This window comes from Gossypium hirsutum, chromosome A04 (genome assembly GCF_007990345.1).
Source record: "Gossypium hirsutum isolate 1008001.06 chromosome A04, Gossypium_hirsutum_v2.1, whole genome shotgun sequence".
In the NCBI taxonomy this organism is placed as follows: Eukaryota; Viridiplantae; Streptophyta; class Magnoliopsida; order Malvales; family Malvaceae; genus Gossypium; species Gossypium hirsutum.
In genome coordinates this window covers 74,520,452-74,538,431 of record NC_053427.1, presented here as the reverse complement: position 1 = coordinate 74,538,431, position 17,980 = coordinate 74,520,452, and the positions used below count along the sequence as shown (strand labels likewise).

Sequence of the window (17,980 nt, the reverse complement as noted above, 5' to 3'; positions counted from 1 at the left end):
GAAATAGGATCACTTTTCCTACTCCTCTTGAAGGAATAAACTCATCTGTGAAGCACCCATTCCACAAAAATTGCATGGAAGCAAAAGTGACACACAGCATAATGACGCGAACTAAAAAGTGACACACCGCATAATGACGTGAACTAACCTCTTAGGAAGTTGGGCATCTAAGAGTGTATCCTTAATAAATTCCGCGTTACTCTGGCAGAAACACTCAAAGCTCCGCCCATTGCCTAGTCCGATGTAATCAATTCAAATATTTATATATGTTTGACTTTTACCTTTAAACATATGGTTTCGTAGTTACTAATCTATACCCTAATAATTGCTTCATTCAATTTCGATATACCCAAACGCGGTTTATGACTTTTTTCTTTCTTTCTTTCTTCTTTTAGGGGTTTAAAAAGTATGATATTCAATAAGAGATTGCTTCTAACGTACGACAACCGTATAACCTATAAAAGGAGTTGATGGATATAGAAGTAGTTCATCATTATCAACACATTAGAAGGAAAAAGAAAAAAAGATCAATGGAACCTTGGGTGATTCCGGTTATTATATTCTCTGTATTTTTATGTATGATGCTTCTGTTTGCTGCTCTTAGTCGATGTGCTTCCGTAGGGAGTAGTAATATTGGCGGTGGCGGTGCTGATGCTGGTCATCATCGCTTTGGCGAAGATCATGTAAACATATATATTGGTGGTTCTGGTGATGCAGGGTATAGCAGTTGGGGAGGAGGTTTTGACGCTGGAGGAGGTGGCGGTGGTGGTGGCTGTGGTGGTGGAGGAGGAGGTGGCTGTTAAAGAGGCAAATCACGTATGTAATTAGAATGACAAAAAAACGAAGATTCGTTGGTTAACTTCAATGGGAGAACACAACAAATATATATAAAAGCTATATGTAAAATAGATTAACATTTTTTGATTTGATTATGTAAATTATAAAGCTTGTTCCTCCTAGCTCATTCATATCCATGTTTGAAGTGCAATGCAAAATTACTATTTATTTGATTTGTAAAAATTAAAATTTATTTTAAATTTTAATCTTTTTATTTTTCATATTTCAAAATTTAAATTTAACTATTATCATAGTTAAAATTATTTTGTTAAAGTGAAATTTATTATAATGTTATTTTTAGTTATATTACTATCTCGTAATTATTTTTTTAATGTTAAAATATTATGCAAATAAATTGAAAAAAAATATTATTAATAATCGGATCTGAATTTTGAAATATAAAAATAAAGAAACAAAATTCATGAAAATAAAAATAGAATGACTAAATTTTAAATTTTTGAAGCGTTTTATCAAAATCTCTAATGATGAATGAGTCTTCTATTTCAACTATTATTATTATTGAAACTTCTGTTTCAACTCTTGAAACACATTATTTCAGTACTGCTTTCATACACGAGCAACGGATTGTACATAAACGTGTAAAGTTATGCATGACTTTTTGATGGCCGCTTTGGTTTCCCTTTCGGTTTGCCTAACCATGTCTGGCGGCTGCAAGATATAGGATTCAGTATCGGCGGAATGGCAGTAGATACTTCGACCATAGTGGTGGCAATATCAACAGAGAAGGATGATGGTGGTTATCATGTAGGTGGTGGAGGAATTGCAAGTGGTCGTTAGAAACTGGATAATCTGGTGATGCTATTGCCAAGATGAATGTCTAATAAGCCAAAAAGAATCATACGTAGGGCATTAGTTCTTTTAAACCAGATGAGAATAGTCTATTTCAAGTTATTAGAAGTAAACAAATTTGGAAGGCAACTAGCAAGCCTTTTAAACAAGATGATGGAGTCAACAAATCCAAATTTCACATCATTGATAGTTTTCTCCTTGTTTTTATTTCTACTCATGTACCATAGCCACTATCTCCTACATCTCCAAGTCCAGGAACGATAATCCTAAAAGCACCCAAAGTTACACTTCTCATATCACAACATTCATAAGCCCAAGTTCTGTAATAAGACAGCGCTTACCCTTTGTCATTGACCATGGGATCGATGATTCCCGTATAAACATGAAGCCTGATAATCACAAAACCAGTAAATACACAAGTTACCGTACGGATTCATTTAATTACCCCGGGAATTTCTCGCTGAGCTTTTGAAGGGCTGGAGGAGCTGCCACAACAGATATCTGTAATAAAACAGCTTCATTCATATTAGTAAGTTGGCATAAAAAATGCATATTGAAAGTAATGATTTCTGGCAAAGTTGAATATGGGAAAATATAGACACATTTTATCTAGAGTTTTCCCAGTCTTCATAGGAATAGCTAAGGTCAAACTGTGGGATGTAATACTTAATCACATTCCGAAGAAGTTCCGAAGAAGTTCCGAGATGCAAATTCAACTGAAAAGAGACAGATTCTTCCAAATTATTTACCACTTTCATTTGCTAGCTTCTTGTCAATTCCACGTTCCTCTAAGAGGTCAAGTGCTGCCACAATTGTGCCGCATGAAACTCTTAACAAGAAAATTAGCAAAAGCAGTGCAACATTATCAACCTCAGTCTCAAGAAAAATGATCTCTTAAAACACAACGCTTGTGCGGCACAGCTACCATGATAATACTTACCTTCACTTTCAACACAAAAATAATGATTTCCTTGATTTTCAACAAATTGAATGCTGAAATAAGAGGTACAAATGCCAAAAAGATTTATATTTCTTTAAGATGGATACAAGATTTCTAGCTCTAAGATGAAGATTAGTACCTGTTGCCAACAAAGGATCTACCACAAAAACTCGAGATCCTTCAAAAAGCATTTTAGGCAACCTACAAGAGCACATTAGCACAAATTACACACACAGTTAAGCCTGCACTCAGCAAATCAAAAGGATGAAAGGGGGCTGACCGAACTAAATTACCACAGTTCCACTGGGAACATACTAGGAGGTGGGAACCACATAATAGAAAGAGAAGTAAATTCTTATTATTTAGATAAACTGTTGGCAAAAGTCTTTTTACATCTCTGCTTAGCCCTTCGTTCACAAAGCCATAAATAATCATAAACAAGTAAACTGGTTGGCCATATAAGAAAATGTAGGATAAGAGGTAGTCTTAAGTAACATGTAGGAAACAAAAGCCAAATAAAGATATCTTTAAAAATGAACTATGTTATCTTTTGTTGGTTGAGCGGAGAAAATGTAGAAATACGTTTTTCAGCAACATCGAAAATAGAGATTTTGGGGTCATAATCCCGACAAGTGAGTTCGTAAATAGTGTTTATTAATATTTAAGAGTTGATTATAGTGTTTTATTAAATTCTGATTTGGTAAGTTTTGTTAATTGGATAATTAATTAAAGTCGAGTGGTTTTCAAAAATGAGATATTGAGATTTCATTTTTATAAATCGAACCGTAAATATTTTTATTAAATATTTATGGATTTGTTATATAAGTAAATTGAAATTTGGTCCAAAATTTTTAGTGATTTGATTGTTAATTAAGGAAAAAAAATTAAATTATAAAAATCGTAAAATTTAATCGCTATTAGTATATATTTTCTTAATGGTTATAAAATCATCTTTAGAGGGTTTTATGAGGCAACTTGATCACGTTGGAATATAATGGCTGGTTACTATACATATTTGGTGTAATATTTTGTTAATATAATATTGTTTAATAATTTAAAAATGATTAAAACATAAAAACAAAACATGTGACCATTTTCATTCCATTTTCTTCATCAATTCCACCCGAAACAATCATTGATAAACCTCAAGTAGTTCGGCCAAGCTCAACACCTTTCATGTCACTGAATTTATTATCCGTTTTTAATAATTTTTATGTTTTTGATATCATTCTAGCTTAATTTAACTAATCCATGGACTATTTTGTAAAACTAATAAACATTTTGAAACTTATCATTGATGATTTTTGGATATTTTTGAAGTTAAATGGTTAAGTTTGAAGCTTGATTGTTAAATAGGACTGTTTTGTAAAGTAGTTTTGGTTAGTTTTAAGTTTAGGGACTAAAATGATAAAATAATAAATTTAGCATGAAATTATTATAAAATTTCAGTAATAATGGGTTGTATATATATAAGGTTAATTTCAGCATAAGTGTTTTTGGTTTGATTGTGATATATGTAAAAGTTTTAGTTTTAAAGACTAAATCGAATAAAAGGTAAAAGTTTAGAGTAATAATGTAAAATGTTATTAAAGGGTCAAATATATGAATTTAGATATTTTAAGAGATTTGAATTAGTTAATTGAGCTAAATTATTATATGTAGATAAATAAACGGATCAACCGGTCAATAATCGCGAAAAAAGGAAAGTTGTCAAGTAGTTCTCAGTATAGTGCTTGTAGTTGTTTCGTTTATGTAAGTTCGTATTAGATTTCTTAAGCTTATTGATGGTTTGAATTCTAATTATATGCTTATATGTATGTGTGTATGGTGAATTTGGTTAATTGTGGTAAGTTTGAAAGTGGAAAAAAAGGTTTGAATTGTAAGTATGACAATTGTATATGTTTGAGTTGAGTCATGTTGTTTTATGTAATATATATATGTAATCAAGTTGACCAAGGTATAATTTTATAAATATGAAAAGATTATAGAATACAAGTTAAGACCCGTGTGAGCTTAGTGAATGATTAGGATACAAATGACATGTCATTAGGGTATTCCAGGCACTAGATATCGGTGATTATAGTTTTTAGGTACTATGTATAGGTGTTTCAATTTCCAGGCACTTTGTGCTAGTGATATATTTTCAGATACTATGTACCGGTGGTGGATACCATACCTATGGCTGGAATCTAGAATTTGTTGCAAATTCTCGTTAGCTTATGTGAGTAGCATTATGTAATGGTTAATGTCCCGATGATTAGCTTGTGTAGCATTATTTCCCTGCATATTCGAAGTTAATCTACTATAGTTCCCCGAGCAAAACAATTAATGAATTGTTTAGAAATTAAATTCATGGCATGAATGGCTAAATACTTATTAGTTGTGAAATGGTATGCAAAACATGTATATTGTGATTTTGCCAATGTTATATGTATATTACTAATCATTTGGCATGGTAGGTAATGTGAAATATGGCAAGAATTGTTGTTATATGTTAAATTGAATTATATGCTTTAAATGACAGATATGTGATGTTTAAATTTTACAAAATTACTAAGCTTTATATAAGCTTTGTTTTCTTCCTTGTAGATTGTCGGATTTGAGCTGTCAATTGGATCAATTTTAGAGATCACACTATCCGTCAACTCTTTTGGTAGCTATTTACTTATTTTGGCCTGGTTATAAGTGGCATGTAAATAGGGTTTGGCAATGTATGTTATAAGTTTTTAGTTACATTTTGTGCCATTTGCTATATGTATTAATGCATAAGTTTGTAAGCTATGATGGTTGTTTGTTGGCTTGTGATAGTATAAATTTGTTTAGTGCTATTCATACTACCTTAGCTATGAAATGTGCATAAGTTTTGGTTATTGGGTTAACTTGATTTCATGCATGTGAACATGAGGAAATGATACTAGTTTAATGGTTGAATTGGCATGGAATGTTAGGTTGTTATGCTTGAATGGTTAAAGTTTAATGTTTGAATTGTGGTGCCAATGGTGGCATATTGGTTAGGCACTTAGGTTGGATGTTATTTGGTATGTTTTGATGTATTTTATGTAGGTTTAATGGATGGTAATTGCATGAATTATGGCTTAAGTGATTATAGGTGTGATAGCTTGGTTCTAAAAGCAGGTTTAAGTGCCTATGGCTATGTGCCACACATGGTTGCCTGACACGACCATGTGGTCTGTTTGATTTTGGTGTACGTCTGTTCACATGGCATTAGTCTATCACACGGTTAGGCAACACGGCCATGTCTTAGGACCACATAGCCTCAGCCTTGTCGCACAATTTGGCCACACAACCATGTTACCCTTGTTTACACTTTTTACATGATTTTTTTTTGTAAAAGTTTCAATTTAGTCTTGATATGATTCCGAGTTGGTTTAAGGGTCTCGTGTGCTTAATTAATACTTGATATTGAGTGTAAATTACATCACACTTGTGCTAATGTTTTTAAATAGATTTGTTGATTATTTATGCCAAATATTTGTATGATAGTAATGTTTAATAGCTGTAATACCTTATTGTTCGAGTCAGGTGGTCGAACCGGGTATAGGGTGTTACAGAAGAAAACATTACAAAGATAATATGTCAACTTTACCTAAATGATATGTTTTTGTAGCTAGGAAAATGGATGATGCATGTTCAGCTAGAGTAAGACCAACTCTCAGTATTGGAACAATCTAAGAAACCCAAAAAAACAAGTATTAGTTACTAATTCAAAAAATTTAAAGAAATATAGAATTTAAATGTTAAAAGTGAAATTAACCACTATAGGTTCCTTTAGATCAATAAATTCAACTGAAGTAATAGCCATTGGTGATTAAATCTCCCCTGCTACAGTAGGCTGCCAGCCAGGATATTTTATGTTCCATATAGAAAAACACATCCTTAATTCCAATATAATTTGAAGAAAGATATGTACAAGGTAAGAACTTACCAACCAATCCCTTGAAGCTTTGTACATAAGTAACCCCCCTAACGTAGCCATAGCATCTCCAAAAAACTAGAGAAATCAAAAAAGAAAAATAAAATAAGATTTTGCCACTGATCCAGATATGTAAAAGCTAAAAACAATCTAAAGTTCAGATAAAATTTGAAGAAAATTCACTGAAAATGGGACAAGGAATTTGCTTATTCCTTAAAACTGAAACCCGATGCTTAATTCATGGATGTGTAGGCACAAAGACCTTAAAGAAAAATTTAAATTTAAATACAATAAACAAAAACATAAAGAAACTAAATTGTTTCAGTTATTAAAAAAAACAAAAGGAGAGAAAAAACTGATAAGCACTTTATCCCCTAAAATAGGCTTTTTTGGATGGCCATATGAGAATCCACTATAACAAAACCGATCACCACGTCCGTAACCACCAATGAGTTGTAAAATAAAGCTTTAAAGAAAGAAACAATAAAGGGAATATTAGAGAAGATTATGATGAATAAAATGAGTGACTTTTTTTTAAGAAACTCTGTTTCATTATCAATTGCATTTCACAAAATTTTTACTTTTTTTTTATTTATAATAGAAGAAGGCGACCAACTACCTTTAGATCAAAAAAATCTTACATTTGATGCACCAAGTTTATCTTCTAACAATAATTTCCTTACAGGAAAGTTATGGAACTGAAAAAAAAAAGAAGTAAATTCAACATCATTAATTGAGCCTGATTTAGCAAACCAATCTGTTACCATATTCTTGTAACTTGACTTATTGTAACTTTCTTCTGAACTCATTAATCCTTCGTATAATTGTCATTGAAGGAATATTCACAGAATTTCCCAATATCATCTCAATTACATCCAAAGAGTCGCTTTCAACAATAATCTTACTATGGTTCCTTAATCGAGCCACTTCAAGTCCAACTAAAATAGCCCATAACTCAAACTTAAGAGCAAAGCCCCTTCCGATGTATTTTCTGAAACTTTCCAACCAATTCCCCGTAGAGTCGTGTGTAACGGTTCGATTTTGGGCCCAGTTGGAATAATGGTTTCGGGACCACTAATCTGAGGTCGAAGAAATTATCTTTAATATTATTTTATGTGTTTTGGCATGATTATATGAGAGTATGAAAATTTTGGTGAATTAATTTTAGCAATTTCATGCTTAATTGTGAAAAAGGACTAAATCGCATAAAGTGCAAAAGTCCTATTTTGATAGCTAAGGGTGTCAAATAGCTAGAGAACCAAAATTAGGGGTATTTAAAGGGAAAATAGACCCCTTATAAGGTGATGGTCGACCATAGGGGACAAGAAATTCAAATGGTCAAATGGGTAGGTAACTTAATGTATAATAAAATATTACCCTAGTGTCTAGCCATCATCTTTTTCATTCCTTCCTTCTCTTCCACCAAAATTTTCAGCAAAAATGGGGTTTTTGGGAGCTTTAAATTTCAACAACTTGTAACCCTCACAAGTAAGTGATCTTGATGGTTTTTCTTGATGATTTTTGTACTTTTAGAACCTTTGTAGCATGAGCCTTCAAATAAGGGGACTATTTTGCAAAGTGGTTGAAAGTTTAGAGCTTTACCATGAGAGTGTTCATGTTTTTTTCTGAAATTTTATGGAAGAAAATGAATCATGGTTGTGAAATAAATAACTTTTGTGAAGTAGTTTTCATGGAAACCCTAACTAATGACCATTTTGCATAAGTTGTAAAATAGGTGATAAATGTGTGAAATAATGAGGATTGTGGGCTGCTCCTAGTATGAAAAGTATTCAACTAGGCTTGCTTAATGAGAAAATGTGATAAAAATCAATTTTCGAGTCTAGGGGTAAAATAGTCATTTTGTGAAAGTCTAGGGGCAAAATGGTCATTTTGCCTAATTATAAATTGTTGAATACCTAGATCAATAAAATGATGAAATTTGTGAATTTTTATCATTATAGATCAAGAATTACAAAATCTGAACCTAGACCGATGGAAAGCCAAGCAAGTAGACCTAAACCGACTAGTCGCCCACTTTCTGTAATCCGAGGTAAGTTGTGTGTAAATAATATAACTACATTGTTATCATGTATGAATGAATTGTTATAGCATAAATTATTTGATTGTGGAAATGATTAAGCATGATGAGAATTGAGGTAGTAGAACTCTTAGTTGAGCCTTAGGAATCATCGGATATTCATGCCATGACATTTGGATCATTTGTGTGCTAGTGTAAGACATGTCTGGGACATGCTTCTTCCTCGAGATATTTAAGCCAATGTATGACATGTTTGGGACATGCATCGACATTGAGACGAGAGCTAGTGTAAGACATGTCTGGGACATGCATTAGCCTCATGATATACAAGCTAGTGTAAGACCTGTCTGGGATATGGCGTCAGCTTGTTGTGTGTTAGTGTAAGACCTATCTGGGACATGGCATCGGCCTCGCTATACGAAAGCCAATGTAAGACCATGTCTGGGACATGGCGTCGGCATCTTAACCCATGTTAGGGCTATTGAGTATCCGATAGTATTCCTAATGGTTTGACAAAAGATTTATGATTTTTATCAAAATGAGAAAAGCTACGATCATGTGATGAGTGGTACAGGTACCTAATTGAAATGTATGAGATATGAACTCAATGTATGCAATATGAGTTGTAACAACCCGTTTTTAGGATTAACCGGAACAGTGGTTTCGGGGCCACCAAATTTGACGAGTAGGTTTGTAAATATTATATTTAATAGTTACGAGTTAATTATGATTTTAAAAATGTTTTTGATATTGTGATATTTGTTTTATAAGTGATTTATTAAGTTCAAATGGTATGACCCAAAGGTCAAGTGGGTTTAGAAAATGAGGTATCGGGACCTCATTTCTATAAATCGAGTCGTAAATATTTTTATAAATATTTACGGAGTGGCAAAAAGATGGTATTAAAGTTTCATTGAAAAATTTTATCGTTTCGATAGTTAATTAAGCAAAAAGGACTAAATCGCGTAAAATGCAAAAGTTGCATTCTGATTGTCTAAGTGTTTATTTGCGATGTTTTACTAAAGTAGAAGTCCCTATTTATCAATTAAACCATTATTTTATGATAGTGGAGATTTGTGGTTTGGCATATATGAAATTATGTATTATTATAAAGGACAAAAAGGTCAATGGAATATTAAAATGTATTAAATAAAAACAAAACATAAAATGGCCATGCAAATTTTATTTCTTGGCTGAATATGGAGGAGAAAAAGAAAGCCATTGAATCTTCCTTAGTTTCGGCACTTGCATAAAGTGATTTAGGTATGTTTTGTGTTCAGTTTTTAATAATTTTTATGTTTTTGAGATCGTTGCTTCGTATTTTAGCTAGCCCGTATTTCTAATTTCAAAACTATTAAAGTATTTGAATGTTGCCATTGTTGAATGCATGAGTATTTTGATAGTTGATGATGGAAAATAAATTATTGTTGTTGGATATACATGTTTTGTAAAGTGAAATTTTGGTAAAAATGTCAATTTTGGATTAAATTGTGAATTATTGAAATTATGTGGTTGAAAGTGTAAATAAATGAAAGTATGGGCTGTTATGAAGTTGTAGCAAATTCGGCTAGGCATGGGTTTGGCCAAAATTGAATGAATTTCATTTTTCGAGCTTAGGGACTAAATTGTAAAGAAGTTGAAATATCAGGGGCAAAAATGTAATTTTTTTATAAAGTAATTTATGGGCTGTTTTGATACCATGAAAATTTGGCTAAGCTTAATTATGGTTAAAAATGGTCAATTTGCATGTTTTTTTTAGCTCAGGGACAATTGAATAAAATTGAAACTTTAGGGGTAAAATAGTAATTTTACCAAAATATGAAATTGAGTTAAAATGAATAGAATATGAATTGTAATAGTTGAATTTGATTGATTAGATCAAATTAAGCCTCATACAAGTCTATATCGAGGGAAAAACAAAGTATCAGATTCGTCGATCTGATTCGTCGTTACCGCGAACGAGGTAAGTTCGTATGCTAATAAACGTACTTTAATTGTGTTATAAATGCTTATTTATTGTTGAATTGAATTGAATACTGGATGGTCATGATTACGAGCCAAAAATCAACAGAGTTACGACGTTCGGAAGCCCTTACGAACCTTAAGAATAGTATAGGATACAAATGTCATGACATTAGGTTATTGAGATGTGATTACATGTAAGACCCTGTGTGGGATAGTGGCATTGTATTGCGATTACGTGTAAGACCATGTGTGGGACATCGGCATCGTTAATCGACTTCGTGTAAGACCCTATGTGGGACAGTGGCATTGATATGTGATAACATGTAAGACCATACCGAGTATCCTTAATGATTCCGAATGGTTAAACGGACAAAGTCAAGTCGAGAAAGAAAGTGTAAATGAATTAAGCAATGCAGGTACGTACAGAACCTATGTGAGAATTGAATGATTAAATTGAGCAAAGTGAACAAGTATACATGCTATGTTATATGAATTGTTTATGAGACGACTTTATAAGGGTGATATTCGGGCTTTGAGCCTAGCAAGCCATGTGCTGGTGAATTAAATCGGGCTTATGCCTAGCAGGCTTATTACCGGTGTATAAAATCAGACTTTGAGTCTAGCAGGCCTTGTGCTGGTGTGAGATATAAGCTTAGGCCTAGCAGGCTTTATGCCGGTGAATTATTATAAGTTTATGCCTAAAAGATTTATTGCTGATATGGTAGTTGAATACGTTAAACGAGCTAAAACGATTAGGTACGTGATAATTGATTACCTATTTGAAAATAAGGTAAGTATATGCAAAGAATGTATTGTGATGTATGTGGAAATGAAATATGGTTATGTGCCAATGAAACATAAATGAATGAATAAGATGTGATTTGTAAAGTTGCATATGTGAAATTTGTCAGATGCTATATGAATGAAAAGTGAATTTGATTATAAATGATCATACGAGATTCATATAAGAAAGATATATAATTAAATGTGTTATTTCCCATAATGTGTTCATTTGGCTATATGAAAGTGTGAAAGGGTTGATGTATGAAAATTTAATTGAATAAGTTTGTAAAAGTTAAAGTTGGTTAAGTGAGTAAATATAATATTGAATGATGATAATTTGATATGAGAACATGTTATGAAATTTAGAAAGGTTGTGTGAGATAGCATATTATGTTTACGACATTATAATGAAAGTATTTGTTATGTTAAGTTTATTAAGATACGAGCTTACTAAGCTTAAAAGCTTACTCTGTGTTTTCTTTTTCCTATGTTTATAGATTTTCGGAGATTTGCTCAGGTTGGAAGTTGATGGAGACGACATCACACTATCCTATTATCATTTCAGTAAATAATATTTTGAGACTCGGTTATGTGGCATGTATAGGCTAGTCTTGGAGTTAATTATTTTGAATAAATATGTATTTAAAGCCATGCGAAAATGACTTGCTTATTATGCTTAAGTTTGGTTTTACATGTTTTTAATTAAAATGTTTAATGAGTTTGGTTTTGGTAGTCGTTTTAATAGTTAGCTCATTTTAGAAATATGAAATGTGGTATAATTAGAGTGATGGATGGTGGTATATTAACTTAACATGTTCGGTTACTAAGTGGTAAGTAATGAATATGTTTTATGATTGTTTTGGTTGATTGTATTGGTTTGGGTTCAAATTGTTAATGATGGTAATGATTAAGTATGTTTTGGGTTAGTTAATAGAATAAACATATGAAGTTTAGGTATATTAATATAGATATGAATTAGATGCACGCTGGAGTGTTATTTGTGTTCAAGTGTTAAGTATGACTTTTATTTTTAGGATGAATTGTGCACTTATATATATATGCATCATTAGTATGTTCGGCCATGTTATAATGTATTTAAGTTTCATATGTGATTGCATAATAATTCATGTAATATGATTCAGTTGGTTTTATTATGAACTTGTGCAGAAGTTATCAAATGATATGTTTGATATACGATTAATGAGATAGAAATTGGCATATATTCGAAGTATGAAATGTAATGATATATAATGGAATATGATTTTAATTATGAAAGTGGCATTAATATGATGGATATAAGGAACTGAATATTGGAAGTATTACATATGTGAACATGTCTTTGATATATACAAGTTTGGTTCGAATTTAGTAATTATGGAACATAATCAGTTGGGTTTTGATATATGTTCGTACTGAATTAGTTGGAATTTTTGAAATGTGCTTATTTGCGATATATGTTCAGTAAGGTATGATTATTTCTGAATTGGAATTATGACCCATGTATTCGAATTTATAATAAGTGAATTGTGGATATTTGAAATTTATAAGTTTTAAATGTTTATTAATTCTTGGTGTATGAAAGGTGAGGAATGAGTGTGCTGAACTGTGTTTTATATAGTAATGCCTTATAACCCTAATCCGGTAACGGATACGGGTTAGGGGTGTTACATGAGTTGTATTGGATGATGATGAGTAAGTTGTACTTACGCCTATTTATGGTATTCATGAATAAGTTATGAAAGGTTATGAGCATATTGCTTTATGAATAGTAGTTGTTGTTTATTTTCATGCAACTTACTAAGCTTTAGGCTTACCCTATTTCCTTTCCATTTTCTTATAGTGTCACCAAAGTAGCTCGAGGATCATTGCCTATGTCAGAGAAGCCAGTTACACTATCATTCAAAGAGCTTGGTATAGTTAGATCTTTTATTTTGATTATGGCATGTATAGGACCCTGACTTTTGAGTTTTGTGTCATTGTTAATTGGCCAAATGTGTTTGCTTACTTTAGCATTTGCTTCATTTTGTATAAGGCCATGGAAAATGGCTAATATTGAAAGTTTATATATGAATGCAAGATAGTCTTTCATGAATGTAAAATTGTTAGTTGGTTTAATATAAGAAATGTATATAGGCCTTAACTATGGTTGTTTGGTTGAGAAATCATAGTAAGTTAGACTTTGATATGTTGGTTGGCATTTGATGGTGTTTCAAGCTGGCAAAAGGCTTGGTAGATAGCCTTATATTGTCTACACGGGTAGACACACGGGAGTGTATCTAGGCCGTGTGTGACACATAGTCAGCCCTATGGGCGTGTTGCTTGGCCATGTGTCACCTGCACGTAAAATTTGCAAGTTAATATGCATGGTAGTAAACACACGGGCAAAGACACGGCCGTGTGTCTCAGCCGTGTGGAGGACACGGCCTCTGGCCATGCGTGTGTGCCTTGGCCGTGTACCCCTTATTGGATGCTGACGTCAGAAACAGAATGTCAAGATTTATAGACATGGGCTAGGACACGAGCGTGTCATGGCTGTGTAAGGGACACGAGCCATAGACACGGGCATGTGTCAGGCCGTGTGAAAACCCCTGTAGGATCGAATTTAGAATTTAATTCACACGGGCGTGTCCCTAGATGCTTAGGCCGTGTGTGTCACACGGGCGCCATCAGCACAACCATGTTATAATGACCACACGGGCGTGTGCCCTGTTTCAAGAGTTATTTTTCTAAAGTTAGTTAAAGGACTCGGGTTGGTCCTAAATGGTTTCCAATGGATGTTTAGGGCCTCATAGGCCAATATTAAGGAGTTTAGACAAAATTTGAAAAAGTTTTTAATTTGACCGAGTCTTAATGACATTGAAATGGTTGTATGCATGTGATTAAGTGTGGTAACACCTCGTATCCCGTCTCAGCGTAGGGCTCAAGTATGGGGTGTTACATCGTGCACCACTCCACCAACCATCAATCAGTGTCTGGTCACACTTGAAGACCTATCAGCATTGACTTTAACCCATCCCAGACTCGATGGATGCCATTTTACCCTCCCATCTTGCTTCACTCCCAAGGACCCAAAATTTTTTAATGGCTCGCGGATATTAGAAACAAAGCAATCTATCCTGCAAACAATCTCTTCAAGCCTACTTGCTACTTGTTGAAAGATAAAACTATTCTTATTTTTCCATATGAGAATAGTAAAAAATCCCATATGAGCATAAATCACCATTCAAATTGACAACTACTTAGTACAAAAGATCTTAACTAAAGAAGTGAGACAAAGAATATAAGGATATCACATTTTCCCATACCTTAGTCGCAATAGTGCAGTCACACAAAACATGAATAATTTATCCACGCACAGAGTCTAGCCTATTATGGGAGACATATTCCTCCTATTCCTTTCAAAATTTGTTAAGAGCTTCTTGTGTAAAACTAGCCAAAGAAAATGCTTGATTCTTGGAGGAAAATTGCTATTCCAAATTCCACTCCAAACATTATCCCTTGCTTGACCATCTATCTATACTAAATTATTATACGTCGATTTGACAGAGAACTTCTTAATTCTATGTGGTTACCAAAAATAATTATCCCTCCTCGTCTATATATTCCAAGACATCTCTGCATTAACCATCTCAGCTAACTTAACTTGATCTTTACATTCAAGCTGAACAACATGTGATTACGAATGGCCCCCAATTCAAGAATCTAAATGTTATCAAGAAAATCCACATCTTTCCCATTGCCTATGCTCTAAGAAATATTAGGCCTAAACTGTTCCCAAATATTGGATAAAGAATGCCATACATAAGAACAACAAAATCGATAAATAGATTTAGGACATTAGTCCATTACCTTATACTTATACCATAACAGACAAAACCAATGAGCATCTACATTGGTCGTGAACTGAAAATCTACCTTCACAAAAAGAGCGATTTTGGGGGACCAATCTTCTTAAACTAAAATCCCCATGCTTCATAGGTTGGCAATATGTATCCCAATTAACTAAATGCACTTTCCTAGAGTCTCTTATAGAGCCCCAAACAAAGCTCCTAACAACTTGTTCAATCTTTTCACACACTCCTAAAAGAATCATGGTCGATTGCATAAAGTAACTTGATATAACCAACAACACTGACTTAGCCAAAGTAACTCTACCAGCCATAGATAGGAGTTTAGCATCAAACCTATTGAGCTTCTTCTGCACCTTATTTATAACAAATTGGAACATGCTCCTAATGACTCTTTTGTGGAACAATGGTATTCCCAAGTAGATCCCCAAGTCCTTTACCTTTTGAAAATTCAACCCTTCACTAAGCATCTCTTTAACCAATTCATCAACATTAGCTGAAAAATAGATTTTTGATTTCTCTGCATTCATTCTATGAACCAAGTACAACAGAATTGTCAAAGGAATGACCTCATGGATTCAATAGTTTTCTTATTTGCTTCTCCAAACAAAACTAGATCATCCGTAAAAAAAAAGATGTGAAAGAGGAAGCCTTCCCATTCCTAGTCGAACAGTAGACTCCGTGACTACCAAATTAATTATCTGACCAAGCTTCTCCATTGTTAAAACAAAAAGATATGGGGAAATAAGATCTTTGTCCTACTCCTCTTGAAGGAATAAACTTATCTGTGAAGCATCCATTCCACAAAAATTGCATGGACACAAAAGTGACACACCGCATAATGATGCGAACTAAAAAGTGACATACTGTAACAGCCCGGTTTAGACCCTAGTCAAAATAGTGGTTTCAGGACCACAAATTTGAGTCAGAAAAATATTTTAATATTTTTTGTGTGTACAGTATGTGGTTAAGCGTGTGTGAAAGTTTCGTATGAAAATATAATCGTTTGTGTGCTCAATTTGATAAAAGGACCTAATCGCGTAAAATGTAAAAGTGGACTTCTATTTGTTAAAGTACTTAATTGCTATGTTTCTTTAATTGAAAGGTCCTTATGTTGCTAATATTCCATTTACATGGTAAGTGGATATTTATGGCCTTATACATTAATGTTTTAAATGTTTATTAATTTTGGGCAAAATGGTAAATGATGTATTATTAAGTATTTAATAAAAGAAAACATGAAATTTGTGTTTCATTCATCCATGTTTACCAAAATTATCAAGGAAAAAGAAAGAAAAATACAAGCTAGGGTTCAACCAATGTTTTCTTTGATTTAGGTATGTATTTTGTTCGGTTTTTTTATGATTTCTATGTTTTTTTTATCGTTGTTTTGTGTTTTACTAAGTCCATGTCTCAATTTTTGATTTTGATGATGATTTTAAGTTGAGCTATTGATGAAATTATGAGCTTTGTGTTGTTAAATGATGAAAAATGAAAGATATGTGATAGATAAATATACTTTGTCTTTGAATTTTTGATGAATTTGAGTAATTTGGGCTAAATTGTAAAAAATGAGATTTTGAGGGACTAAAATATGAAATAAATGAAATATGTGGGTTATATGAACTCGATGAAAATTCGGCTAAGCATGTGTATAAAGAAATTTTGTGTATTTTGTGATTTTATGAATTAGGGACTAAAGTGTTAAAATGTAAAAATGTGAGGGATAATTTGTAAAATGCCCTAAATATGTGTATGTGGATTGAATTGGATGATTTTTTGAATAAAAGAGTTAATTTTGAATACATATAGATCAAGAAAAGAGGAATTCGGATTTAGATCGAGGGAGATCGAAGGTTATCGAGTAAACGATCCGAATTGTCAATTCCGAGTACGACGTAAGTTCGTACATAATAAATGATGTTACAATTATGTTTTAATGCTTTGATAATGCATAAATGGTATATATTTGACTATGGTTTGAGCACGATGATAAATCGACTATGTTTGGTACTAAGTGTGCGGTTTGAAATAGCTTCGGCTATAAATAGCACTAAGTGTGTGAATTGGAATAGCTTCAGCTATAGGAGGCACTAAGTGTGCGATACCGAGATAGCTTCGGTTTATTGAGATGGCACTAAGTGTGCGAGATTGTTACGGCTTCGGCTAATCATGGATACATTCTTATGGAATTGAAAAGATTCCGAACGAATTAATATATTGAACAAAAAGGTGAGAATGAAATGAATAAACGCGGGAAAGTATTAGGTATGTATGATACCTATATTGTAGATGATACTAGGTGTATTAAGTTTGATGAACTTGTATGAACATGTTAAATGTGTTGGAATAGAATTGAAGGATGAATATGAACTACTAAGTGTTTATTAGTTGGTGTTTTGTATAGTATAAACTATTGATTATATTCAGTACGAGCTTACTAAGCTTTAAAGCTTACTATGTGAAATGTTATCTGTTTTATAGTGTTATAAAGCTACCTCAGATCTCAGAATCGTCAGCAACTCAATCAGACTATCGGGCATCTATTTTGGTACCATTTTGAGAGTTGTATATATGGCATATGGCATGTATAGGCTAGAGTTATTTTGGTAGGTTTTATGATGTAAATATTTAGCCATGTGATATGGCTTGACTATGGTTGAACTTATGGTTTGATTTTGGTATATGATATGTAATGCAATATGGTCAATATGATATGATCATGAATGGCCAAGTGAATTGGTCAATTTGGTAAGTTTTGGTATTACTTAATTGATAAATTGGTAAGATTATGAATCATATGTTTTGGTATGATTTTGGCTTAT

At 32.8% G+C, this 17,980-nt stretch overlaps 1 protein-coding gene and 1 pseudogene across 1 annotated transcript; one reads left to right on the top strand and one right to left on the bottom strand.

The window, feature by feature from the left end:
- The first annotated feature begins 530 nt into the window (after positions 1-530).
- LOC107960802 (eggshell protein 2A-like) lies at positions 531-1,635 on the top strand. The gene is made up of 2 exons (XM_016897079.1): positions 531-792; positions 1,520-1,635. The coding sequence occupies exons 1-2, from the start codon at positions 531-533 to the stop codon at positions 1,633-1,635; spliced, it is 378 nt and encodes a 125-aa protein (XP_016752568.1).
- Positions 1,636-1,861: 226 nt separating this feature from the next.
- LOC107960803 (uracil phosphoribosyltransferase-like) lies at positions 1,862-15,685 on the bottom strand (annotated as a pseudogene).
- Positions 15,686-17,980: the final 2,295 nt, after the last annotated feature.

Coding starts and splice junctions, on each gene's coding strand:
- LOC107960802 (XM_016897079.1), top strand. CDS start 531: ATGGAACCTTGGGTGATTCCGGTTATTATATTCTCTGTATTTTTATGT. Junction 793..1,519: donor CTGTGGTGGTGGAGGAGGAG/GTGGCTGTTAAA, acceptor TGCAAGATATAG/GATTCAGTATCGGCGGAATG.